The 23,902-nt window shown below is 34.8% G+C and overlaps 2 protein-coding genes across 2 annotated transcripts in view; both read right to left on the bottom strand.

Moving 5' to 3' along the window:
• The window catches only part of LOC116337363 (putative uncharacterized protein DDB_G0286901), a 110,093-nt gene extending 86,955 nt beyond the window's left edge, over positions 1-23,138 (bottom strand). Inside the window, exons 1-3 of the mRNA XM_031761844.1 lie at positions 20,716-23,138; positions 16,218-17,360; positions 14,870-15,855 (exon numbers count right to left, since the gene is read on the bottom strand). Coding sequence (XP_031617704.1) covers positions 14,870-15,855; positions 16,218-17,360; positions 20,716-21,336 — 2,750 coding nt within the window. The 5' untranslated portion in view covers positions 21,337-23,138. The remainder of the gene's footprint in view (positions 1-14,869; positions 15,856-16,217; positions 17,361-20,715) is intronic.
• LOC116337364 (zinc finger protein 260-like) lies at positions 1,126-7,200 on the bottom strand. The gene is made up of 2 exons (XM_031761846.1): positions 6,330-7,200; positions 1,126-4,684 (listed from the first exon to the last, which is right to left on the bottom strand). The coding sequence occupies exon 2, from the start codon at positions 4,572-4,574 to the stop codon at positions 3,345-3,347; it is 1,230 nt and encodes a 409-aa protein (XP_031617706.1). The 5' UTR covers positions 4,575-4,684; positions 6,330-7,200; the 3' UTR covers positions 1,126-3,344.
• Positions 23,139-23,902: the final 764 nt, after the last annotated feature.

Below are 23,902 nucleotides of genomic sequence, written 5' to 3'. Positions count from 1 at the left end.
TCTCTCTCTCTCTCTCTCTCTCTCTCTCTCTCTCTCTCTCTCTCTCTGTGTATGTGTGTTTTCTCACTCTGGTCGATCACTCCAATGTGCCCAGAAAATCAATATTGTCCAAACACATTCAAAGTAGGATCAAAGCATTACATAAATGAGAATAAGTGCAAATTCGAAATGGACAAAGTCAAATAAAAGGTATACTACATATATATTCCATTTTGGTTGTACTCAATGCAACGTGTATCATAGAAAACATTGGTAAGCTTGTTTACTTAATTTGTTCGCTTCTTTTTTGTTTCAATATTCGCTGATTGGGACGATTTCGTTCTCTCTTCATACTGCGTCATTGGAGTTTGTTGTAGTACGAATGTAATGTACGTTCTTACGCTTAAGATCGTATAAACCTTATATCCACTTTGAGATTTTATTTTTCTTTCATTTTGTATGTGCTGAACAGCATTTTAACCTACTATGTGCATCTTAGATGCGTCATCGTACGCCACTTTGTTGAAATGCATTCAAACATTCTAGTGCATTTACCGAGAAATTGGAAAATGTGATTTAGTAAATGATTTAAATATTGAACAACGTACATGCACACATATTCCCGGGTGATGATCGTTCAAAAAAAAAAACCTACCGATAGCATAATATTCAGTCAGTCGTTTGGAGGATACTGACTTAACTGTATTGAAAGGAATTCAAGTGTGCACGATACACATGCATATATTACATTCTATCATTCAAATCTGTATACACTTTTCGGGTAGGAGATACAGCATAGAAATCGTTCCATGAATAAGCATCGTCATTCAAAAGTACTCGCAACATTTAAAACCATTTACCACTGCTGCTGCTTTCGCGCTTTTTTTTTAATGTGCAAAAAAATGGAGCTACGCTCAAGTTCTTTTCATCCATTCAAACGTATTTTATGTCTTTGAATTTGTTAATGCTGTTGTATTTTATTTGCACCACAAACAATATCGTATTTAGTATATGAGAGATAGATAGAGGCAGAGGGGAAAGTTGTTCAAACAAACCATTTGCGATATTCCAAAATTAGAGAAAAGGGTAAAAGCTTGAAGTCTTATGTTGCACAAAACCCAAAAAAAAAATGCACAAAAACCCAAATGTAATGTAATTTAAGATCTCATTTTTATTAGAACACTTATGCTTATAGTTTTGTTTAAAATTAAAATAGCTTTTATAGTTCAGTTTTAGATTTGTATAAGATGCAAAGATGTTGTTGTTACTGTTGTTCAACGATGGCTGAAATTGGTTTTTATCGATGCGTTCGATTTGATTCGATTTGCTCTGTGAGTGTGTGAGTGTGTGTTTTAGTTGGATGTTTGCATCCATCTATTGAAATTTAAAATGTTTTTCGCTCAATTTGATTCTTATAAAATTTATGGCATTTGAATTTGACTTCCGGTATGATGTCGTCGCTTTTGCTTGCTTACGTGCTATAGCCGACGTACAATTGCTATCATAGCATCTTGTGAAAATTCAATGCTTATGAAATGTTGTGGTTGTGATTTTTTTTTTTTAATTTCACATGGAATATTCTACAGGTTTTGTTAGTGTTTTTTTTTCAACATCGTATTGCGAATATAACACACCCTACATATTTTTGTTTAAAATATATATGCATATATGTGAATATTAGGTGCAAAATGTGTTAATGGTTTTCGATCGTAAAATTACTCTACTCGCTTCCACTTTTTGTTCTTTCTTTCTTTCTATCTCAAACGCACGCAAACATACGTTTCTTTTTATCTAAGTTTTCATCGAAAGTCTAGAATTTATTTATCTCGAATTTGTACAACATTATTTAGCCGATACTAGCTATGCGTTGGTTGAGTAGGCATATTGTTTCTCTTTTTCCTTTTTTTCCGATGACACATTTTAAAATGAAAATGTATTCATGTTAATCACTTTTGCTGTTGCTGGCACCTATGTCATATAGTTCATGTTATATGTATATTTAGTATATATATATTTTAAAGAAATAGTAAAAAGTTTAAACTAGAGCATTCTATACCATTTATGATCATATCGTGAATATGTTCTCCATTTTTTTCGACTCGAATAAATGTAAATTGGATTTCATCTTCATTCAATTTCATGTTCTTCATTGTACATTTGATTGACATAATCGGATGTTTGGTCGCACAAATTATGAAATTTGAATAAAATTCAATTATTTGTACATATCGATGCAATTCCAGGCCGATTTCAAGTATACTAGATTGCTTTAAGTACTCTGCAATCCAAGGACGCGCGGAAGAACAGATATTTTTCTTTTAAAATGTTTTTTTCATTGACGGAAGTACGATAGTTTCTTCAATTGCTCCCATTTTGAGCAATATTTGCTGTGTCCCTTTCAGCCATTACATAATATGGCCGATTTCTACTAAAGTTCATAGTCTCAATTAGTTCAACCGCTTGTTTTTATAAAATGAATGACAACTTTTCTTTTTCTTTATGCAAATAAGATGTTTGATTATTTTGAGTGAAAAATGTTTGTCGAAGAAAATGAGCGCTAGCACTCTTCAAGTTTTCTATCATCGAGTATTGTAAGGTCAGTATATATGAAGACAAAGACGACGATTATGAAAGTAGAAAAAAAATGTATGGATCCCATGAAACTGAGAACAAAAAAAAATGTATAAAATAAATGTGTATATCACTTTCAGATGTGCTTCATTTTATTTGATGATTAGTTTCTGTCTCTTTTATCGTTTTGCATCGAACTTCAATTGTGAGTTTATTTTTTTCCAGGTTTGTTTTTCCTGATTTGCACAATTTCAATTCCAATATAACTTAATATTTGTTATAATTATTGTGTTTCTTTTAATTGCTAACAACTTATAAAATGATGTAAATGTCATTTGCATAGAAATAAAGTAAAAAATATTTTCGTTCGCGCTTTTTTTCAACTTTCAATTGCGTGTTTGGAAGAAAACATCCATTTAGTATAGATTGGCGAACGATTCATTGACATTTTCTTTGCTAATTTTTTCTTTATTTTTGTTGACTGCTTTCATTATTCTTAATTTATATTATTGGTATGGGCATTCACTCTAATAGCACTTTTTCTACATATAATTGCAAAATGACATGAATTTAATTCAAATATTCCGCATCGGTCACCGGTATTCCTGTATTCCATTTCATCAATTAGCTTTAAAAATAATTCCAACCTTTTTGCGTATGATATTCAATTGGGTATTTTCTTTCTTTTTTGATTGGATTTGAATCATTTTATTATATTATATGATTTTAGTATGCCATATAAACATAGAATGCTAGCTTACTAGCTACGAAAAAAAAGACAAGCATCCTGACGCTTAGAAATTTTTCAAAAGTTGTTTGCAGTGCGATATGTGCGAATTGAGACCGCTCAGCTGTCTGAATCTTCTATCACATGCATTGCATTGAAATGGTTTTTCATCGCTGTGGATCCGTTCGTGTGTTATAAGACCGCTCAATTGGCGGAAACCTTTTTCACAATACGAATACGAGCATTGGTATGGTTTTTCGCCCGAATGAACGCGCAAATGGGTTTTTAAATTGCCTAATTGAACAAATTTTTTGTCGCACATTGTGCATTCAAAGAATTGTGCCGTATTCGTATGAATCAACATATGAATATCCAAATGATCACGTCGCTTAAATTTTCGACTGCATCGATCGCAATTGAATGATAAATTACCATCTTCTGGATTGTATTCAATTTTAACAACACGATTTGGATTTTGTTCATCGATTTGTTGCCGTTTTGATTTTGATTTTTTCAATACTTTTTCACCGCCCGGCAAGCGTTGAAGCATTTTATAGGCCATTAAATCCTGTACACCACCATTTCCATCCAAATGGGATGTCGTTGGTTCGACTTTGTTTGGACATTTATGCGCACGCAATGCGCTCGATTGATGGAATTCCTGTGTACATGTTGTGCAACGAAATGGCCGAAAATCGAGATGAGTGCGTTGATGGGCTTTGAGACCGCTCAATTGTCGAAAATCCTTGGTACATATGTCACATTGAAACGGCTTCTCGTTCGTATGAATGCGATAGTGTGTCTTCAAATTGCCCTGTTGACTGAATGTCTTGAAGCAAATTGTACATTCGAATGATGTTGGTTTTTTGTCGGAATGTCGTTTCATGTGGATCATCAGACGATTGTCATCGACAAACGTTTTATCGCAAATGGTGCATTTGTGCTGCTGGGCCACTGTAATCACATTTGTTGTTGTACCGCCAACTATATTCGGTGGTGGGTGTTGTGGCTGTTGTTGTTGTTGTTGCTGCTGTTGCTGCTGCTGCTGATGATGATGATGATGTTGATGATGTGCAACACTGTTCGGTAAAACCGATGTTGGTACAATGCTTGCCGCTGATGCAGCAGCAGCAGCTGCAGCCGCGGCCGCTATGTGCCGATTTTGATATGAGTCTGCTGGATTCAATTTCACATAGTTGATATTGTCCTGAATGAAATTCGAAGCTATAGCACCAATTTGTTGATAATTTGGAAAGAAATTCAATGCATTGCTGTCATTCTTTATAACCAAATCCATGTTGGTTCGATAAGATCAGGCGTTGAAACTCTCTCACACACACACTTATACGCTGATTTGCGATCGTATGTGATTTTTAGCTGTGCGATTATTTCGTACTTGATTCTCAGCTACAAATCAAAAATAAACGAAAAAAGAAAGAAAAGAGACACAAGATATATACTTCACTGAAATGTTGATATTATCATCAGTTTCATTTTTGACTTCGATCGAGTGCAAACGAAATGAAGGGAATTATAAACGAGAAAATGAAGAAATCGAAATCAAACAAACATCTATATATTTAGAAATGAAAAAAAAAGTGCATGAATCGACGACGACAATAACAACGATTTCACCATTGAACATTTCACAGTTTTTTCCTGATCTTCTTCTTCCTTTCAGAAAACGTACAGATCTAAAGAAGTAATCATCATGAAAACGAATGATTCAACGAGAATGAAGAATTGAATGCTTGCAATAGAGAGCAGCGAAAGAAATAATAATTCAAACGAAGAAACTGAACGAGGAGGAAAAACATTAAGACACGAAAAACCATCCAACTATAATAAGAATAACAAAACCAAAAAAAAAATCGGCAGAGAATGAGAAAAAGAAGAACCGAGTGAAACAAACAAAAAAAAAACAAAACACACACAACATAATAATAATAAACACATACAAATCAAAAATAACTAAAAACGAACGGCTTTAACTTTGGCTTTTTATTTTGTCGACGATGTTGTGTGTGCTGTGTGTATTTTGTATTTTTGTATTTAGTAAAGTGCGCGACTATTTAGAGAACAACAAGGCATACACGTATATTATTCGATCGAAAAGGCAGTTCGGTTCGTTGGCTCGCTGACTGGCTGGCTGGCTAAGAAAACGTATACAATGTCTGTGCAGCAACGTTAAATGATATATATATATATATATAGTTGAATGATACTGAGAATATGCACATCAGATTGAAGTGTGTACTACGGTCTGTGTATGTCATGGGTATGCCATACATTGTATTGTGGCAAAGCATCTTACGACACGGCACGGCACAGCCAGAGTCTCAATCTATCTATATATATGTATATAAATATATAAATTGTTGCATAGCCATAAATATAAAGCTAAGACAAAAACAAAAACGGCAAAGCGGCGAGCAAAAAAAAAGAATACAAAAGACGTTTTCGTTCATTCGTTCGTTGGTTGATTTTTCTTTTACCAATTCGACGTCGTTTTTCCCTGGATATACCATGTTCATTTTCTGGCCAGAAGAAGAATCTTGCCTGTGTGTACGATGTGCTTGAGTTTACTGTTGTACATGTTACTGTCAAAATCGTTGTGTATAGCATAGAGAATATGTATGATATGGCATTTGTGCTACACATGCGCGCGATTACATGCGTTGTCTGTGGTAGAGAGTTACTGTCTATGTGAAGTCTATGTAGTATATTGGATTGTTAATACAAAAATGGTGAATGTCAAATTGAGTAAAAAAAAAACAGAGGCGAATGAGTTTAGTTATGGTTCTCTCCCTCGCACTTTGTTCGCATTGCAGTGCAATAATCGCTTTCGCTCTCTTTTGGTCGCGCGAAGAAAAATAATATATGTATCTCTGTATTCTAGCTCTTTGTTGATTCAATGCACATTTTTTTTTCTTTTCGTTTTTTCTTCTTTTTCTTTTTCGGTGTATTTTCTTCATTTCATGCTGCACTCATCGTTGTCTTCGTTCATCCATTTCGAATAAAATGATCGAATTTATTTTTAATTCTTACTTACAATTATCAATTGTTCAAGCGAACCATTCAACATTCAGCATGAAATATATTGCCGAAATGCCAAACTAGTTTGATGGTATCGCAAGTGAAGAAGTCTTACAGTACAGACAATACACAATCCTTTTATTCCGTCTATGATCTACTACTTTACACTTGACGCCGAATCGATTTGTTACACTTTTATCCGATTTTTTGTTGCGGTATTCACGATTTTCAGCATAAAATTTTGTTCGTTTCCATTTGCAACTGAATTTACGATTGAATACAAAACGCCGTCTGTCAATTTGATGAAAACAGTGCATGCGAATGTACAATACAATTCTGAATTATAACAATTCATACACATACACAGTGATGTTGCGTTTTTTTTTTCTTCTTTTAAGTTCTCTTTCGATTTGTCTCTATTGTTTTAGTTTGGCCAATTGGACTTTATGGGGTTTGGCTCTTCAATCGGTTCGGACTTGAACTAGAATTATTTATATTTTCGCGTTATATTTCAGCTTTTCGGTTTCGAAGAACGCACTATTTTTTGTCAATAGTATAATATGTGGAAAAGAAACGGTGACAGCATCAACACTTGAAGAGAAATGCGCGTATCATTCAATAATTCTTTTCGACAAACATCAAAACACCGTCGAGAATACACACAGGAGAGAAAGCGAAACAGGAATATCGAATCTCAACCGAACAGAGCAGAATGAATATATAACAAAATAAAATCAAACTATTACAATTTCACAATCAAGCAGTGTGGCTGCTCTCAATGTGGCAGAATAAAAGTTTTAATGTTTATCTGTTCAAGTATAACAGCAAAACTAAAAGGAGACGACGGGCATTGGTTTGGTTGTACCCGACTGAATACAGAATATGTGCATGGCTATGTGTTAGAACAAATGTGATTGTGTGTGCAGGCGACGACCGAAGCAACGACGACGACGGCGACGGCTTTTCTCTCTCACATTCAACCGTACATACACATATTGACAAAATACACAGAATGCGCACACTGAAGAGAGACGGCCATATCGTCATCATATCGTACCGTGTGTATGTTGGAGCGCTTCTATTCCACTGTGCACTCGATGGCACCGTGTTTTTGTTATTATTATTATTGTTGTTGTTGTTTTTTGGTGTGTTATTCGGTTCGCACAATATAGCGATACTGAATGCCCAATGCCTTTATACCGCTTTTGTTTCGACGCTATCTCATGAACGTAGTACGTGTAATTTGTTGAGGTTTTTTGTGGTTCGCCTCATTTTTTTTCACATTTTAGCTCACATAAGCTACTTTGGGATTTAGCATTTATCTTGAAGCCAACAACCGAAAAGATTTCCACTGAAATATTAATGTCCAGTGCTAAACTTGAATTTGTCCAGTGTGTGATGGCTTTTTTTCACGTTTTCTTTCGTTGATATTAAAATTGTAATCTTAACGCTGTTGTGTTCCATTCAAATATGTTGTGGGATTTATTTCGGGATAGAAACTGTATCACTGTGCAATCAGCGACATTTTACGCGCACTTACGGTGTACCATAGTATCGATCGTTTTCCAGATCTATTTTGAAAATATACGAATTTTTACAATCTTCACGCTTATGGAATATGGCTGTTTTTTCGCTTTCATACTCATGACATTTCCACAAAGTGATTTTAATCTTTGCCTTTTTACAATTTATCGTTAGCACGGCAAAACATGAAGTAGCACGATCATTTAATCTCTACCATCACAACATATATATCGCATAAGGTGGGCTACATAAATGCTATACAATAATATGCGAAGTTCGGTGGTTCACATTAGAATATGAAATTGTTTTTATTAGATGTTATAAAAGGCAAACGTAATGTCAATTGCATTTCAAATGGCAAATACTTTGCTTCTTACACATATAAATGTGCCAATTGGTGCTATATGGATCTTGATTCGATTTGTGTGCTTTGGACTATTTTCAAACATTTTCGTTGATTTGTTTCTATTGTTAAAAAGGTTAAATCGAATTTAAGGAAAAAATCACAAACTGCGCCTTTTTCTTTTACAATTATTAAGTTTTCTATCACCGATAAACAGCAAAGCTGTCAACTTAAATGTGCTACCAGAAAAACTAAAAATCTCATCAGGTCAACAGATACAAATGCATTTCGTACAGTTTTATCTTATGTTCACTTCCATTGGAAGAAGAGTCTGATGGCGAGTTGTTATTGTCGATATTTTTCGTTTGTTTTTCTCTTGTTTAGTTTTTGAAGTTGATCCGATTTCTGCACAACTTTTGTGTAGTTTGTAGTTTCAGTGTTAAATGTGCTGGATAAGAAGAGTGTATTTTGGTCTAAACATTGTACTCTCATATCTATATAAGCCACATGTGTTGGCTTTATTTATGACCTGCAAACAATGTTAAAATTTTGAGAATCTATCGACACAATGACGGTCGGTGTGGTGTACGACTCTTTATTGCCCTCGAAATGATTTTAAGAATGAAATAAAAAAAAATTATGAGAATTTCCAAAGAGCATGAAAAAACATTGCGCTCGCCTAATAACAATGTACAAAAGAATAATACACACACACACACATACGAACAATTACACATATACATAACGCACATGAACATTTTCAAAATGAGAAAATTCAAAATGATCGAGAATGAGGTATAGAAACGATTGGCGGCCTTCCATGTCGTACTTTTTACTCGCTCATACAATTTTTCTCTTTCAAATTTGCTCGGTCGGCAGGCACGGCATTTATTTCCTATTATTGTTACACGGTGCTGTTGCATCATACACATTTATGCGAAAAATTTAAACTGGCGTGCATATTTGATGTGTGCATACACACACTCGCACAATTCAGTATGCAACACATTGTTCGCCCTTCGAAATATCAAAAAGCGCACTCACATCAAATTATAATTTAGATCATTAATAGTAACGAGTTGAATAAAAATAGACAAAAAAAGGGAAAATGAAAACACATACATACACACACGATAAAAAAAAATTGGGAAAATACATCGGCGGAAACGATTTCTATAAAAACGCTTATTGAATCAGAGCCATGATTGCTCATTCAAACATCGTATGCCATGTTCTAACTGGTAATTTCTCTTTATTAATTCGAATCGTTTTCTTCACGTCGTTCTGTTTTCTCCTCTTCTTCTCTCTGTCGAATTGAAATGTAATGAATTGGTAGATAGATCGAGTCGGCGAGAGCGTTGAGAATTCAATGGCTTAGAATGATGAGGCAAAAGAGAACACCAAAAAAATGAATCAATGATCAATTTAATCGGTTTTACTTGCCTATTGTATTATACACATCTTTTTTTTTATTTCATCCAGACCATTCTGCGGCCATTCCTACCATCGTCATTATTATATTTTTTGTAGTTTTTTCAAAGGTCTTTTTTTCATCCTCTCAAACAATATAGCAACACGCATATACGGAATTTCGAGAAAAATGATGGAAAAAACTCTAATATGGATATGCGAGTTATAATATGCGTTTGTGTGCATAGCATGTGAGGCTGTTTTGTTTTCTTTGGCTCACTCATTCGGGCGAGCGCTCGTTAAATCACGAACACAAAACAGATCGTTAAACTTGTGTATTATATTTTGGTTCGTCTACGATATATACGCATATTTGGTACCTACACTTTTGAGTGTCTTCATGATGTTGTTTTGATTCCTTTTCATTCTATGTTGTTGGGTTCGGAGTGAGTTTGAATTTTTCAGTTGTTTCGCTCTCTGTGCTCTCATCTCTCTTCTTTTTCTCATCTTCTTTCTATTCTTTTGCAGCAGCAGCAGCGTCAGCACCAACAAAGATGACTTTGTATTTCGAAATTTTCATGCCATTGTGCCACACACTCAATCGTTAAATATATATTTATAGTATCGGTTCAAGATGCATGTGCATAAAGATGAAATTTGTTTCAGGATCACAGAAATACAACATTTTTTTTTGATTATGACTCTGTGTTTGTGTGAATATGTGCAATGAAGGCGTTGCATGAACCACACATACGACACTCACATTGAAATGCATTCGGTGTGATCGTTCAAGTTTTCGTTGTCTTTAATTTTCTGTCTTTCTTTTCTATCTTCGTTGCACTATCATTGAACAAAAAAGAATTGTTGATGTTACGGATGCATATAGCGCACATAGATGCATTGCTGTATGCTCCAGAATCCAGCATCAATATATTTTTGCCATACATACGTTTCAACTCATTCCATTCATAGGTGGATGGCAAAAGATTCGAGGAGATAGTGAATAAAGTGAATTGAAAGCCGAAAAAAGAGAATAATACCATCTACCAATAACAATCAATACACGACAGAAGAAATAACACATACACACACACACCAATGTGTTAGTACTGACTCAAGGAAAGAAAGCATTAAACGAAACAACAACACGCATTCAATACAAAACGTTAAATAAAACATCCGAACGTTCGAAGAAAGCAAACTAGTATAGATGCATGATTCCGAGCACAAATAAAAGAATAAAATAAAGATTTGACGTAAGTGAAAAAACAACATAACAATGACACCAAAACACAAGCGAGCGTCCAAAGCTATATATATATAGATGTGCACAGTGCAAAAAATGTGGGTTGCAAAATATACCATTTTGTCAAGTACAAATAACACAACGGTCAGCACAAAGTACACAGAATGACAAAAACAACAACAAAAACAACCTATTATCGGTGGATGTGAAAAGAGAGAGGAAGGCAGCATACAATATTTTTTATTTTACTCGTTTACTTAAGCTTGAGTTTTAACTCACGCGCGCGCGCTTAACTCTCTGCAAACAGAATTCGCTCGCTTTTTACTAGTATACACACATTTGGCACAATATATTTTGAGCACATATGCTATCGCTTATATGCTGCACTTCTGTGCCTGAAACCGTCAACTCGTTTTGCTGAGCTTCGTTTTACTTGTACGTTTTTCCGTATTTTGATCGGCCAGCAAATCTTTGGCCAGCATCTCTTCATTCGGCAGGCAATACCAGAATATCAAAACTTAACCCAACAAAGAACACAAAACCTTAATATTTCTTATGAAATTGTTTACTTGCACACCGAAGGAATGAGATAGGGAGAAAGAGAGATAGAGTCGCACTTTGCTCTCTAGTATTTCTCTTGGCCAATTCGAAATACATCTGTTCGTATTCGCTCCATAATTGTCTGATTTTATTTTATTATATTTGCTGCTTTATACTTAACTATGTCTGTCTCATATATTTTTTGGCATTTCTTTCACCATCAAGTCATATTACAATGTATTTTATAAAGGTACACAACAAAAATCTCCAATCCGTTCGAGATCTGTGCTTTAATTTGTTTTGTCGCCGTCATATGCTCTCCGAATATATGTATGGCCGATGTTCGTTCCATCGTTCTCTTGCTCATTCGCCCAGTGATGCAAACACAGTCGTTATGGCATCGAAATCAAAATTCATACGAACAACATACAAATGATGCTTAGATGCACATTGATTTGTGCATTTTCATTTGGGATTGTTTGTGTCGTGATCAAAACTGTATGTTTGTGTCGGGCCTTTGTATTACACAGATGAAAAAACTTTCTTATTGTGTGATGGTACTGCTAAATTCAACAGCCACAAGGAAAATCGACTGAAATATTGTATCTCACGCTTAGAGCTTAAAACATTCACAATTATAAGGTACGATTTGTTGTAAAAATGTAAAATTTATTACCACCAATGAACGATATAAATGGCATCGAAAATGGTCGATTCCAAATGAAATGCGAAAGAAATATTCGAAAAACGGTTATGACAAACAAACTCTATCGCATTCAAAACAATGGAAAGAACACAAAACGTTGGCATGTCCAAACGAACGGGAAAAAATCGAACACAACATCACAACAAAAATGATACACAAATTCTGCACACAACGGTACATTTTTTTTCAATTTTCTGAACATCTTTCAATTCGAATTTCTTCTATTCACTCTCTAGTTGTCTCTTTCTTTCTTAAAATATTTTTAAATGATTCGAAGACAACAATTTTCATTGTGTACGAAGTTTTCAACTTTTTCAATATTCGTACAATTGAATTTTGATAATGTGACTATTTTTCAAACAAATCACAACTTTTGAATATAGTGTTCACTCAATAAAATTGCAACCAAATGCAATTGCAATCGAATCAAATGTAATGCAATCAGTTTTTTTATCGGTGCAATAATTGTTTGCTTCTTAAAAAAAAAGAATCGGGGGGACTGGCACAATTTCAAAATATGGAACAACTAAATTGATATGCATCCTGTTGTTGTCGCTAACGCTTCTAAAGTAAGCCATTTCTTAATTTTTTAGAATATTGAGTTGTTGTGTTGTTGCTTGCGCAAATTGAAATACTTTCTTTACAACGTCTCTGTTTCTCAGCAATATAAAGAGAATGAATGCAAAGCATAGCAGCAAGAGTAGTAGCTGCATCAGCAACAGTAGTAGTAATAACAACAGAAAAACAAATAAATAAATGAACGATGAAAAAAAGATCGGCTAAATAAAGTATGCGTCGAATGAGTGAAAGAACTAGTAAGCGAACATCGAAGAACTTCCACATGAAAGATATGGCATATATTATGAAGAGCCGTTAGTGTATAAAATTCAGAATGTGCTTTGCGGTTACGAAGAATTTTTCTCTCTTTCAGTTCTCTTTGTTATTATTGTCAAGTTGTTGTAATGAATATACAAAGACATTGCCTAACCGCTTAAAATGACATAAGATGATTGAAGTCATCAAAGCGACACATAAACACACGGCCATAGATGAGCATAGACTGAAGCACAAAATGCTCTGAGCAGAAACAAAATGAATAAAGAATAGGAGAGCGAATAAAAAAAAGTGTGTGTGTCTGCATGGGAGCTAGTATAAAATGGAAAAACGCCATCGTGCACTGAGAGAAAAGTACAATAACAACAACAAAAATAGTTCTGGAAAAGAAGAAGCGATGGCAGAACGCGTGCAAACCGAAGATGAAAGACATCAAGTTCTATAATCGTAATTAAGAGGAACAAACGATTACTCGGTGTTGATGCTGTTGCTTGCTTCTTTTTTTTGTTTTAGATTTTGCTCGATTGTATGGCTTAGTGCTGCTCTTTCGGATGCTCAGACTTCTCTACGCCATGATCGGCGTATTCTTATCCGCAAATATGTGGCAAATTTACCGTTTTGCATTGTATAGCATATCATTCTCTTTTCATTTCGGTGTTTTACTTGTTAATCGTGTCTTCATCGTCATCGTAATTCGACCTATATATTTTCGTGTTGTCATTAATAGTGAATGCATTATTGTATTTTTGTTGTGTTGTTTCATCATAACAGAATATGATTCCCTATTGTGAGCACGTTTAGTTTTTCATTTAAAAGTTGTCTAGAAGTGGTTCCAATAATAAATCGCGTCTTTATCTGTTTTGTTGTGTTTGCATGCATTTCGTCTTTGTCTCTTTGCACACTCAAAATGTTTGTTTTTTTTTCTCTGTATTCTTTGCAGTGATAGTCTCTCTGTGAGTACCTCATATTCAAAATCTTTTCGCGTGACTTTTTTTTTCTCTCGCTTTCAACGATACACGATACGACTTAATTAAAACAGTCAATGCTTAATATTATGTCACCCGAACGAGTTGAAAAGTGCTTACGGCGAATTATTTTCATTCAACTGCAATAACAAAATCACTCAGAAGAGAAAAATGCTTCTTTTTTCAAACAACTTCAGTTTTTCTCGATTGTTTTTGTTGTTGTTTTATTCTTTCATTCTTTTTTAAAAAATCTCTTGTTGTTGTTGAATCACTGACACTCTATCCGTTGCACACACTTCCGCAAAAAATTGAATAAACATTGAAAGATGTAAAAAAAACAACGTCGCACAATAAACGAGTGAATTGATTTTTATATCTCGTTTCACAAAGATTTCTCAGCAATACACGTTTGACAAAATTAAAATGATCACTGAATGCTTTGGTTGTTATAGAAAATCGATCCTATTGTAGCGAACAAACGATTCCATTGAATTTGAAGTTAATATTATATGCATAAATATCACATAACAACGAAAAACGGGAAGAAACAGCAATAAATACGATAAATCAACGGATTGATTCACATTTCATCATACGCAAAATGAATTCGCTCACAATTATTTTTTTCTATTTCAGTGTCGGTCCACTTTGCCCATTTTCGATCCATGAGCTTTAAAATTCTCATTGCATTAGGTAAATTATAAATTGTCCTTGAAATACTGCATAACGATTCAATTGAATGATATTTTGTATTGTGCACGAGTTAAGCTTTCATTCGATTCAAATTACAGTGCATTGCATTTGTTGTGCTATTGTGCGATGCCAATAAAAATGCTTTGCATATCGAATTATCCAAATCGAATCGAATTGAAACGCAAAACATTTCGCGCGTTATTGAATATATACACACACTAAATCAATCGGTGCACGGGTCGTATAATCTATTTTGTACTATGAAATTTCAAAAAAGATTTTAAAAAATGCTTACCGTCTCATTATTGGCAATGGGAATGTGTATCGACCATCGTCGCTAATTCCAACGGGTATAAGAGCGGATGGTGGTGGACCAGGTACAAGTACAGATGGCGGAGGCGATTGAGTCAGAACCGAGGCAGCATTGATTTGGCAATGGCTAGGCATTGGAAGCGTTGTATATGGTGGAGGATGACTGATTACATGATTGTGTAAAATATCAGGTAAAATTTCGCAATTCGAATGATGCGAATGCATTGCGGCTGCTGCCGTTGCTGTCATTGATTGATTTGGTGGATGCACATGTTGACGAGCATTTCTTGGTTGACGACGTTCACGACGTTCTCGACGTCGTTGCTCTCGGCTCGATTGAGCCTCATTTTCATTGCCATTACGTCGACTATGCGAATGATTTGGCTTTGTGCTATTTTTGACTGTTGATTCAATCAATGGACAATCGGTCAATTGACTTTGTTGTCGATGCGCCTCATCCTGATTTTGATTGGGTTGCTGCTGCTGTGGCTGCTGCTGTAAATTATCCGTTTGTGCTTCGGTTGATGTGAATGTACGGTGTTGATTTAAATGTACTTGACTCGTATGGTTGTTGGGGCTTGAGTTATTTGTATTATCCGTTACACTAATCATGTTACTGTTACCACTATTTGAATTCACAAATCCACTTTGTACCCCATCACTGAGTACTACACATCCATTCACATTACCATTCGTATTTGTATTTGTATTTGCATTTGAATTTGTTGTATTTTCATCGATAAATTCAATATTATCACATTTTTCACTTGATTCACTCAAATTGGTGTGGATTTTCGTTTGCGATTGCATCGAATTTTGTTGGTCGTTGTCGTTGATGCTATTGGTTTTATCACTTTTACGAATATCGATACTATTCTTATTTTGCGAATCACTGCTGTTATTATTAACCACATGCACGGGTACCGCACGATAACTAACAAAGTTCACCTGTTGAGTTTGTTCGTTTTGCTGTTGTGGTTGAATTTTATTGTAAATCAATTGTAAATCGGAAAATGTATCCACATCCATCAATGCATCCAATCACGAATCGAAACACGTCGGGCGAGCCAAACATTGAAAAAAAGAAGAAAAAAGAAAAAAATCACATGTAAATATTTGATTTGTGCAAGCGGAAAATACTGTATGACATTTTATGAAATGCACGAACGATGATGATGAAATCTGGATAGATGAGAGAGAAAAAACTAACCACAGAACAAAGGTACATGGAAAAATAATATAAAAATAAACCATGCACCACAACACAATCGAATTAAACAATGACTCCAGCTGAATGCCATTATGGAATCATAGAATTTATGCTCAATTACCTGCGTTTGTTGCGACTGATGTTCGGAGTTTTGATTCACTTGAATTGTAAGACTTGGCTGTGCTTGTGATACAATGGTACCCAGAAGTGTTCCATTTTCAAAAATATGACTTGCAGATGAACACGATGTCGATGTTGTGGTCGCTGTCATTGTCGTTGGCAACGAACAACCATCATCGTATGCATTCGATATATTTACAATGGTTTTACTGTTATCGATTCGATTGATTCGCGTCGATGAAACACTAATGGATGGCTCTCTGGCAGCAACAGCTGCTGTTGAATCTTGATTAGGCACATTGAGTCGCATCGCCGCAATCACACAGCTATTTTTTTGTAAAATATTTCCGCGATTAGAACAACTTAAATTACGTATATTACTTTCACTATTTCGACTAAATTTAAACAAATCGAAAAAAGAATGCGCCGTAGATGATACGCTTGCATGGAATAACCGATCACGACTGAACAGCGCTTGACTCGATCCAATGTTTACAAGCGACGATCCATTCGTTGTCGTCATTGCTGATGTTGTTGTTGCTGCTGCTGCCGCTGTTGCTGTTGTTGTTTGCGTTTCTCTTGTTTCTCTGTTACCGTTTATTGTTGTCTCATTTCTGATCGTGTACATTGTCGATGTTGTTGCTGTTGCTGTTGCTGCTGCTGTCGAATATGCCCGATCGTTCCCCACTCTCCGATGCTTATGCACACCGTATAACGTATCACGTGTTCGTAACGCACTCGCATTCTCGTGCTGTGTTGCCTGTATTGATGCATCGTTGGTAGTCGTTCTATTGAGTTTACTGACCCGCTCAGGTAAATCTTCGTCACGATTTCGTCGATGTTGACCAACAACACAAGAACCAGCAACAACTGCATTTATGGAATTTGTACAATTATTTGTATTTCGTATCACAGATGATTCGGTGTTGGGCGATGTCGACATTAATTGTATTGTTTCGCCTGATCTTGAATTTAGATTTCGGTTTGTTTCGTCTATTGATGCTGTATGATCGGTCAAAAATCGAATATCCAACAGGCTAAAGTCATTCGAAAATCGATTTATCGATGCGGACGAATGAGCATCAGAGTTTTGAACAGCTGATACTGCAGTTTGGGTCGACAATCTTTCATCCATATTTTGAAACTATTTTACGAAATAAAAAAAATCGATATCAATAATAATAAATTGGTAAATTTTCGTATTCGTTATACCTTAATTAAAAAAAATCGTAAATCCTATTCTAATTCAAATAAAAAAAAATTAAAAACCACCCGCGCAAACGATAAATAACTTAACGGCTATAGCTGCCGCACGAAAAATCACAAAAGCGACGATCAATGAACTATTCACGAAATTGAATTGTTTCGTTGCTGCTTATCAAAAACCGATTTGCATAATTAAATGGGTGTGAACGACAGATCTTATTGGGTCAAAATGTTAATGTTGAATTGAATGCCGGTATGAGCCACAGAAGACGAGAAAAAAAGTAAACCTAAATGTGAAAATAGCGTTTTTTACGCTCTCATTTCAATTCATTTCATTTCTTTTCATGTTGCTTGCTTTCATCCATCTATTCAAACAATTCGGAATTTCTTTTAATATATTCAACATTGTATCTGAAGGAATTAATGCATTTATGTGTGTTTTATTGATAAAAATGAGAATGTTATACTTTTTCTTTCTACAACGATCGCAATATGTATGTGTATATGTGTCTTTCTTCATTAAATCTCATTTCACCTTGTTTCGCTTTAATGTGCACATACATTTTTGCCGGAGTCTCAATAAATGAAATGAATTAAAATGAAAAAAAAAAGAAGCATTGAACATAAAAATGGAAATGATTTTCGATGCCTTTGATTTTCATTTGGATTGTGCGTTGGCTTTCGGCCGACGAAATTATCTCAGGGAAGTATAATTTTATGATGCGATATTGCGGCAAATTCTTTTTATGTTTACTACAATTTAATATCGTTATGCGTAATACGGTTTGACTGCAGACGATTGAGTTCATTTGTTGAATGTTTTTTGTTTTATGTTTATTCACCAATGGAAATCGGTTTCGGTTGGATTTTATGACGTGACTGAACATTTACATTTTTCGCATTTACAACCGATTCACCGAAATACGGTTTTCCAAGAATGAATGATACGATTTGAAAAAAAAAAAAAAAACAACTATTACCGAATTAATGAAGGAAATGCACTCAATTTTTTTATTTAATTTTTCTAGTTGCACATGCATGGTCATTGCTATCATATGCGATGTCCGCTACAATGTCTACCGTTTTGAATTTTTGTTTTTGCGAGCAAATGTTTTTTCCCTTGCTCATACACCTATTATCTACTGTAAGACATTTTTTTCTGACCCGAACACATTTTGATTGCAAATATTATGGCTTTGCAAGCGATGAATAAGTTATTGTAATTTTGTATGTGAGTTGTGTGTGGTTTTTTTTTCATTCATTGGTAAATGGTTTCGTCGGTGATTTTTATTTTACCATTCAGAGGTAAAAATTGCTATTACAATATTGTACATTGCACATTGAGGAGAGAAAGGGATAGAAACGAGAGAGAGAGAGAGAGAGAGAGAGAGAGAGAGAGAGAGCAAAACAAACGAAGTAATAAACTATTATTATATTTGCGACTTTATGCGCAATAAAATCGGCATTGCGTGTATCGAAGTGTCTAGGTAGCGTTTGAAATCATTTTGTTTGAAGCGCAGTTTGGTGTATGTACAAATACTTGCGGAGCCTTCTTTGGTTCATATACTAACACAAAAACTGTTATCTTGTTAATATGTTGCATTGTAGTTACTGTGTCTTACTTAAATTTCCACTACATTTTTACATTCGCTTACTTTTTCTCTCTCCTTCTAATTCGCCGATTTCGAACGCGGCCTTTTATTTGTGTTTTTTTATCTTCTTCTAACATACTTATGCATAAAGCATAATTACTCATTACCATTTAAAAGTAATACGGAAATAATGAAGAAAGAAACAAAGAGGCAACCAAATCAAAATTTAATCGGCTGTGAAATAAATACGCAACGCGTGCGTTCTTTTGCTTCTTTTCCCTTTCTCTTAGATATTACATAGCGACTCATTTTAGCTCGGCAGTCGTTTCTTTTTTTGCTTCTTGAAGATTACCAGCAAGCCGTGTTTTTTTTTACCGTGGAAGACTTAGCCGAAGAAGACAATTACATGGAATATTTATTATTTGATCGCCATTCACATCTATGAAGAATGCGTGCATTCCTACTGTTATTTAGAGATTGTATTTTGCGTTTTATTTTTATCTATAGCTATAGCGGAAACCGAATTCTAACTGTACTTGCACACCGAATGTTTTATGCACTTTTAGAAATACTATGAAATGAGACAACAAATATTATAACGATGTTACCCTCGACATAGCATATAATAAAAACTCAGCGCAATGATTAAATCTTCAATTCATTCAGTTGTTTGTTCAACGAGTTCTCTTCCAATTGAAATGAGAGTCGCCCAATGTCAATTGTTTTAAATTAAACACAAATAATTTGCAATTTCATTCGGTATATCAACGCTTGAAAATGAAGAAAAACAAAATAAATAAATAAGACATCATCCGAAGACGAGTTGTGTTACAACGGATAAACAAACCGATATAGTATACCTTTGCACTTCAAAAACGTTCAATTGTGATTTTAATTACTGTACTCAAGACGAAAAAGAAATGTCAAAACAAAAGTCATAAAAATAAATCGCATTTTGGACGGGCTGATGCCATCGACGAGTTGAACCTTGTAAACATTGTGCTCTCTGTGCGCATATTAAGTGGATTTTCTTATCATTACACTTTGTCTTTCTGAACCTGATAATAATCTGAATAGTAAAAAAAACCGACTACAAAACAATTTCAAACATTGAAAACGAAGGAAAAAAGAAAAACGGTGCCTAATTTGTTGAAAGAGTAAGCACTTTTTTGTTTCACTTCAAGTGAACTCCTTTCCATATTATTCTTTACGTACACAATTTCTACAAAGTAATTTTTTTTACTTCAAAAATGTTGCACATTGGCACCAAAGTAACGATAAAGGTTCGTGAACATTTACCTTTAAAAGAATCGGACCTGGTGGATTGGAAAACGATAAAAACAATGGAAGTTACATTTAAAGAGAGGCAAATAAATGAGACTGGCAAAACAAGACGGAAGAAAAAAAGAATAATATGGACACATTGGTGTGCATACATACACACACACACACACACAATCGCAAATCTAATGCAAATCAAAAAGGTCTAAATGGCACACTATATCCATTGCGCATTGTATTCATGAATCATTACGGTGCCAATGTGCATAAATGTGATAACATACAATGGAAGGCATATTTCAGCGGAAGTGATTCGTCGTCATAGTTGTCGTTACGGTTGAGCGCTTGCACGTTCGCGCATCGAAAAAGATAATTTGGCAAAAATAGGAACACGCATGCAATTTGAAATGATTTATTTACCTGGTATTGAAGAAAGTCATCAGTGAATGAATGCACCATCGATGTTGGACACTTTGAATGCTCATGTATCATGTATATGCCATTTGACGGACAATTTGCATTATTATTTCTGGTGTTGAGGTTGTTGTTGTTGTTATTATTGCCACTACTACTGCAGCTGTTGTGTCCGAGGTTATTGTTGTTGTTGATGCTGTTGCTATAAATGCTATTATTATTGTTAGCATTATCAAAACTAATGTTATTCGAATTATTGGCATTGTTTATGCGATCCGTATTAAAACCGCTGAAGAAATAGCTGCCAAATGTGCGCTCCTTTTCAATGTGCTCGTACGAAGGTAGTTCACAATTTAAGCTATTGTATGTTTTCGGTACAAAGTATCCGTAGTTTGACGTAAAATTGCCACGATATCGTACCGGTTTCGAATATAAATGTCGATCGGTTATCGAATACAAGTCAGTGGATGTAATTTTTGTTTGCAATTTGCTGGTGTTATTTTGTGTGCGCAAATTGCATTCGCTCTCTTCATCTGATGAATCAGATGGGCTACGTTGATATGGTGTCCATAGCATTGATGATAATGCCTCTTCAACATCGCCGGGCGGTCGCCGATGTCTTTCCATCGTTTTGCTCCTTCAATCACACTAATCTCCACCCGCCTCTTTCCAAAAACCGTTTTCTTTTGTTTTATGTTATGTCGTCAATTTTTCACTTTTCTCGTCTCCTTTATTTTCTTTGCGGTTCATAAAAGTATGTTATTGCATATTCAATTAAACCATTTGATGCAATAGATTTATTTAATTAGCATAATTCCCATATCAATGATACACAATACGATGATAATGACAATATGGAAAGCAAATTCATCAATTTATCAATATTCGTTCGGTTTCGGTTCGGTTTGTGTTGTTCTTTTCACAATTATAATACATGAACATGGTTTGTTAGTTGTACAACGGCATTGCGATTAGAATCGGTAACGCGAGCTCTTAAGCATGAGTTAAAATGCCATATCAAAACATACACGTATGCCGCATATATATTATAAACATTTATCGACATACAATGAGAATGTCCATTTCGTGTGTCGATGCCAATGATGATGATAGTGATAATAGTGGTAATAATAGCTATCAAGTTGATGTAATGACATAACACAATATGGCATACTTATCCGTAACGATATGCATATAACGATATATACGATACGTTTAAATATGCGCTTTCTGAGATTGAATTGTTTATGGGTGGTGGTGGTGTTAGGTGCTGTTGTATCCACAACAATTTATCACAAGTTAAGCGATAGCGTCTTCGTTACTATTGACTGCTTGCCTCGTGTGCTTTATTTCTCTGCGGTATATGCAATCAGTTCACACCAGTGTTGTGCTTTCGATTTTACAAAGAGACAAACTCACATTCACAACTAGATCATATCACATAATACGCCTCGCACGCAATATTCCAATGAAATTCAATCAACTATGGCTGGATGAAACCGAACCAAAATACGTATAACATAAACCAACGCGGCTTCCTTGCTTCAGCACTTCAGATGATATTCTCTTGCGTTTTTTCATTTATGATAATTCCATATAATTAACATACAAATGCAATAATATTTTGCGTTGATGTTTTCCTTATGTTGACGTTGCTTGTCATGCACTTTATGTGTTGCTTTTTTCTCTGCTTTTTTTCTTCTTTTTTTAGAGTTTCTTTTTATGCACAATTTACTGCTGGATGATGATTATGATTATGATGATCTCGGTTCACTCTCGCACGCTTTCAATTAGAAGTAAAAAAAACACTCACACAAGGTAATGTAAAGAAAGCACTTTGGATGCGTACGTCCGTGTTTGTTTGTGTGTAGGTCGACTTCGCATAAAGCTTTCGCACTTTCACTCAACGTAACAGCCTCGAGAAATGCAGCCGACTAGAAAAAGTGTCACTCAAGTTCTCTTTTTTTTTTTTCACTTGGCGATTGCCGTTTATTTCTCTTAAATTAATTCATTAAAATAATAGAACTAATGCGAGTTTTTACGAGTAACTGCTGCAGTTGATATGAATGTAGCACAATTTACGGAATCGTGTTTCTCTTTCTCGATATATTTTTAATATTCTACTTATAGTGTTGGCTGCTGCTTTTTTTCACATTTTGTTGTTAAACCAATCAATTTCCATAAATGTCTGGTGCTTATCGGCTGCAGGTAATGATTTATTTTCCTTTCGTTGCCAAAAAAAAATAAATGAAGTCTGAAGATCGTTTACCGGTGATATCGTTGAATGTTTGGTATTTGTCTGTATCTACAAGTTCCACCACTCCGAGTATTCTCAAATGATACTTTTTCTTCCTTTGTTCTTTGACTTAAAGAAAAAAAAATCCCAAAATCACGAGAGGTCGTTCATTCAAAATATGCAAAAACACCAACTGAAACGATGGTAAAAATAGAAAATGAGAATAAGAAAATGTTATTATTAAAATGACTGTATATGATACAGGCTATATCACATTGCATAAATTTCTTTGGTAGTGTGTGTTTTTTATGATTTGACATAATAATGGGCCTGTGATGTTTGTTTCAATGCGATGCATAAGTGAAATAAAGAGCAAAGAAAAGAAATAAACACAAAGCGTAGTGGAAGAAAGGCAAGTGTGTTTGATATATTTAAATACTATTTACAGTTGCCAACGACCAAATTTGCCATTTAAAATACGAGAGATTTTCGCTCCAGATGGAATTCGACTGCTGTTTTATGTATTATGTTTTATTTAGATGTAATTATGATTAAATTTCTCAAATTAACATCGAATGAAAATGAAATAACGAGCGAACAAATGTGCGAGAGATACACTTGCCGCGCGCTCCCGCAATCTAGTTAAATGAAAACAACGAACAAAAAAAAAATGCTGTGTATCCCGCACATGGAATTTGCGATGAATTGAACGAGATAGATGTTTATTATTTTTCAACGTAATAAGATCTTGTTATTCGGCTGATTTGTAAAAATTCATATAAACATAAAAAAATGCGGAGACCGCGATTGAATGATGAAAGAGTATTTAGTGAAATTTTGAAAGGACTGGGAACGAATGCGTCATGTTAAACTATGTTATTAGAATGTGACTCAGCAATCATGTAATTTCTCTCTCTCTCTCTCTCTCTCTCTCTCTCTCTCTCTCTCTCTCTCTCT

This window comes from Contarinia nasturtii, unplaced genomic scaffold (assembly GCF_009176525.2).
Source record: "Contarinia nasturtii isolate CC-2019 unplaced genomic scaffold, AAFC_CNas_1.1 Cnas_scaffold_285, whole genome shotgun sequence".
Taxonomy (NCBI): Eukaryota; Metazoa; Arthropoda; class Insecta; order Diptera; family Cecidomyiidae; genus Contarinia; species Contarinia nasturtii.
This window is presented reverse-complemented; position numbering and strand designations above follow the sequence as displayed.